Source organism: Spodoptera frugiperda, chromosome 31 (assembly GCF_023101765.2).
Source record: "Spodoptera frugiperda isolate SF20-4 chromosome 31, AGI-APGP_CSIRO_Sfru_2.0, whole genome shotgun sequence".
Taxonomy (NCBI): Eukaryota; Metazoa; Arthropoda; class Insecta; order Lepidoptera; family Noctuidae; genus Spodoptera; species Spodoptera frugiperda.
Window position 1 is genome coordinate 5078511 of NC_064242.1, and position 4246 is coordinate 5082756.

General features: G+C 34.7%; 1 protein-coding gene across 1 annotated transcript; it reads right to left on the reverse strand.

Moving 5' to 3' along the window:
- Positions 1–1265: 1265 nt before the first annotated feature.
- LOC118276092 (cuticle protein 16.5) lies at positions 1266–2418 on the reverse strand. The gene is made up of 2 exons (XM_035594255.2): positions 2270–2418; positions 1266–1978 (listed from the first exon to the last, which is right to left on the reverse strand). Exons 1-2 carry the CDS (start codon positions 2279–2281, stop codon positions 1355–1357), a joined length of 636 nt encoding a protein of 211 aa, XP_035450148.2. The 5' UTR covers positions 2282–2418; the 3' UTR covers positions 1266–1354.
- Positions 2419–4246: the final 1828 nt, after the last annotated feature.

The following is a 4246-nucleotide window of genomic DNA, read 5'->3' on the forward strand; positions in this document are numbered from 1 at the left end:
AAACCAAATTAACATGCCAGTTATTACTGGCATTCTATCTGTAACACTATTTTATTGGGTACCTAGCTCAGCATGGGAAATAAACATTTAATGAATAATCTGTCTTTACACAGCTTCAGTTTATACATGAGCTATTAAAATGTAATCTATGTCAAGTGAGAAAAATTGCGAAATATTGCTGTGAACTAACATATTTTGGTCCTTGCGTCCGCAATTGTTTTAAATGCGTGTTTTATGTTCATATGGCCTTTGACTACATACGAGTCAAGGATGTTTTATAGGCCTCTGTTTTAGGTTTATTTGAACTGAACTTATCGAGCAATTTATTTTTTAAATTTTGGAGTACTTTGTAATTGAATATATTTTTAGACAGAATTTAATAGTAAAATAAAAAGTAGATTTTAACATAAAACTTTTTATAAAGTAAACGTAAACAAAGAAAATAACAACAGAATTAGTAAAATACCTCCTTGTATCAATTTTCATGGATGTATTTTAAAAACATTATAGGCAATCGTGGTTTAGACTAGATAAGTTGCTAGCGTAGATTTTTGAATGTTTTTGAATACATTTTGGATTTATACTCGACTACTTAATATTGTCAAGGATGTCAAAACTATAACAAAACGTATGACTCATTTTTGTATAAACGTATATTTAACTTCAACTTGCGTGACTTAACCAAGGCTTCTGTGAAACTCTTATGGCTTGCGAAATAAAGTTTAATTTCGCATACTTTTGCTAGTTCTTACACTTTCGACATCTAGTCAGAGCCTTGGTCAAGACAATGATAGTGATTATAGTGATGACTATCATGATTTTAACACGTCATACTGTTAGATTTGACGGACTTAGTAAAGAACTTTAATTACATACCAATTAAATATTTTGTTTGTAATAATTATATGTTTTAAATTTAAGATCTTTTTGCGTTTAATCTTTTGTTATATCTTAAATAGTTATGTCGATAAGATCAGCGAAATATATGGAATTAATTTGAAGCGGATTTCCCTTTTCCTGTTAGAAATTATGATGAATTAAATATATATAAAAATATGGCTTTACTAACTTGTACTGCATACAATTCATGTTTTTGAGGGAAATGTGTAATTATTGTAGGGGTAATAAAATCTGGGGTTTGATTAAAAATAGGAAGGTTTATAAGCATTATTACAGTACTTGTTTATTTTTTTATTATAGAGCTAATTTAATAAAATAATTAGAAGTCAAAAATGAGGAAACGTAGGAAAATTAAAAAAAATATATAGATTTACCAATTTAACTTTTTTATTTTCATTGTATAAAAGTATATATACAAACATAAACAACTAGATTTGTACAAATGTTAAGGCGATCACCAACCGTAGTGACCCGCAAGGCCGTTGTATGCCACGTGAGAGACAGCAGGAGCCGCGGAGTAAGTCAGGGCGGATTTGTAAACGGGAGCGGCGGCGTATGCGGCCACGGGTGCAGAGTGAGCGTAAGTTACCGCAGGAGCAGCGTAAGATTTAGCGTATGCCACGGGAGCGGCAGCGTATGTGGCGACGGGGGCAGCGGCGTATGTGGCAACGGGAGCCGCATAGGCAGCAGGCGCGGCGTAGCTTGCGTGGCTGTACGCTGGAGCAGCGTAGGCAGCGGGCGCGGCGTACGCCACGGGAGCGGCGTGTGCGGCGTATGTCGCTACTGGGGCAGCGGCGTAAGTGGCAACAGGGGCGTAAGACTTAGCCACCAGAGGTGCGGCGTGAGCGGTGTGGGTGGAGTATGAAGAGATGGATGACACTGCAGGTGCAACCGCTTTCACAACGGGGGCTGAGTATGCAACGGGGGCGGAGTATGCCACGGCGGGAGCAGCGTAGCTCTTGTAGACTGGAGCCGCGGCGTATGTTGCCACGGGAGCGGCGGCGTAGGACGCCACTGGAGCAGCCGCGTAAAGGCCACCAGCACGGGCTGTCGCCAACGCGCACAAAAGGACTAGTAACTGAAATAAGAAAATAAATTTAATTTAAAATCTGACACACATGGTTACAATTATTACACTAAAGTCTTGCATAAGACATTTGTTAATTGAATCATTAAAAATTTCTAGTCTATTTATTTTATTCATTGAAATTCTTAAAAATCAAGTTTCTAAATGTATTTATGAAATGTAATTGGGAAATATTTCACGTGAAAACTTGAATTGTTTTGAGTAATGATAAAAATCTTTCACTTCATTATTTGCAAAATTAATTTAATATATTTTTATACAAAACACTATAAAACAAAGTACCTTAGCAGCCATTATGATATATAAAATCCACTACGGCAAGTGATACGGTCTGTGTACACACAAGCACTTTTATACTAGACTCGTTACCCCCGCGAGCGCAGGCGCATGTACCAAATGTGGTCTAGTATCGCAAGTTCTACTTAGAACCCTGTCACAAATTGACCGCCCAAAATGTATGTCACCTAACTAATATGTAACGTATGCGAAAATTTTACTAACCATACCATTAGGAGTATATGGTAAATTATAATTTTATTCCATCAAAACCTATATACAAGGTAATATGAAAGGCACTGCAAAAGATTTATTCAACCTTTAGTACAAAAATAAATATGGTTATCAAAGGAAACTTTTTTAAAGCAAACTACAAGATTCGGAAATCAGCTGATCATTTAAGTTTAAAAAGTGCATTTGAACAATTTGTATTCGACAATCTGATCTGATAATGTTAGGTATTACTTAGACATCAGAAAAGTAGGCCGATAGAATCGGTCCTTTCGTCCGCGGGAAAATTCTCAAGGATATGACATCCTGTATGTCATGACGACTGTCGCAAATACGATTTGGTTTAGCGGAAGCTTAATAAATCAAGTTATTATTCGTAAAATATTAATTGTAGTAATCCTGTAGCCTGTTCCAAACTAAATAAAAAATGTGTACAAGACCAAGTTGGTCCTTATCGCTTTTTTGTTAACTCTTTTTGTTTCTTGAAGCCCTATCGTAAGGTGTATTATCAGTTCTATTACTATTCTATTAAAGAGAAAAAAGGTAATCAATATCGTAACAATTCTAAATTGTACACTGTGTGTTGAGAATCTGAAGAATAAACCATCAAGCTACTTCAAAACACAATTCCTAGAAAAAACGATATGCGTGATACTTTTAACGCAATCCTAACGCATCACAAACAACAAACCATTGTTTGTTGAACGAATCATGATTTCCTACTAATTACCAAGTTCCTGATTAAGTAACCAACTAGTTTAGAAATCACTAGACACCGTCATCCAGACTCCGTCAATGGACTGAGTTCTTGGTTTGAATTTCCTGTAACTCACTCATAAAACTAAACTTAGGTATCTTACGGTTAATTAATTTGTCTTCATTATTAAGTTTGCACAGCTTCTGTCTTTATCTCATTCAAAATCTTCTGATATTGGTAAAGCTTTTGATTTTATCAGTCATTAGTATCATGATCGATTTAGATGGAGTAATCAACTTTGTCTTGTTTAATTAGGACCAAATTGTGAGTTGACCGACTTTATGCCTATGACGTAACACCCCTTTTTGATTCACTTAGATTTTAGTGAAAGGATGTTTTATGTAATGTACAAAGTTGTGTGAAACGGTCCTTGGGGAAATTTGGGCTCACAATAATGTAATGTCAGTGTTAAGATCATTATTTATTTGCATTTACGAGATTAAAAAGTTCGTTTTCGATTCTTTTATTTTCAGGAAAAATGTATTGTGTGAAATCAGAATTACTATTAGAAGTCTACATAAAAAATTGTTGCTAATCCATTGATCGACTGATCCATTTCTATACAATACAATGTACGTGTTAATAGAAAAATTCTTCTACAATACCTTAACAGGTAGTAAACTCATTTCGGAAAAAGAGAGAACATCTCTATACAGAAAACGCAGTTCCATATTATAAACAAATGATTTTCCTGAATTCATTTTCCTTATGTGTGTTAATTGAAAAGTTATTCTTCAATACCTTGACAATTTATTTGAGACAAACAAAAACAAAACCAAAAAAAATTAACTATGAATATACAAACTTACAAAATTAAATAACCTTGAAAAAAATCCTTTTATTTCTTGACGTCCTGCATTATCTAGACATTGTTGATTCGTGTAGTAGATAAACTTTATGACAGCCTAGATTAGCTGTGGCGTGCATTCAGTTTCATATGAAACTTTAGTATCTCAGTTATGCAAGTCTGTAGTGCTTTTGTTTAAGGGCAATAT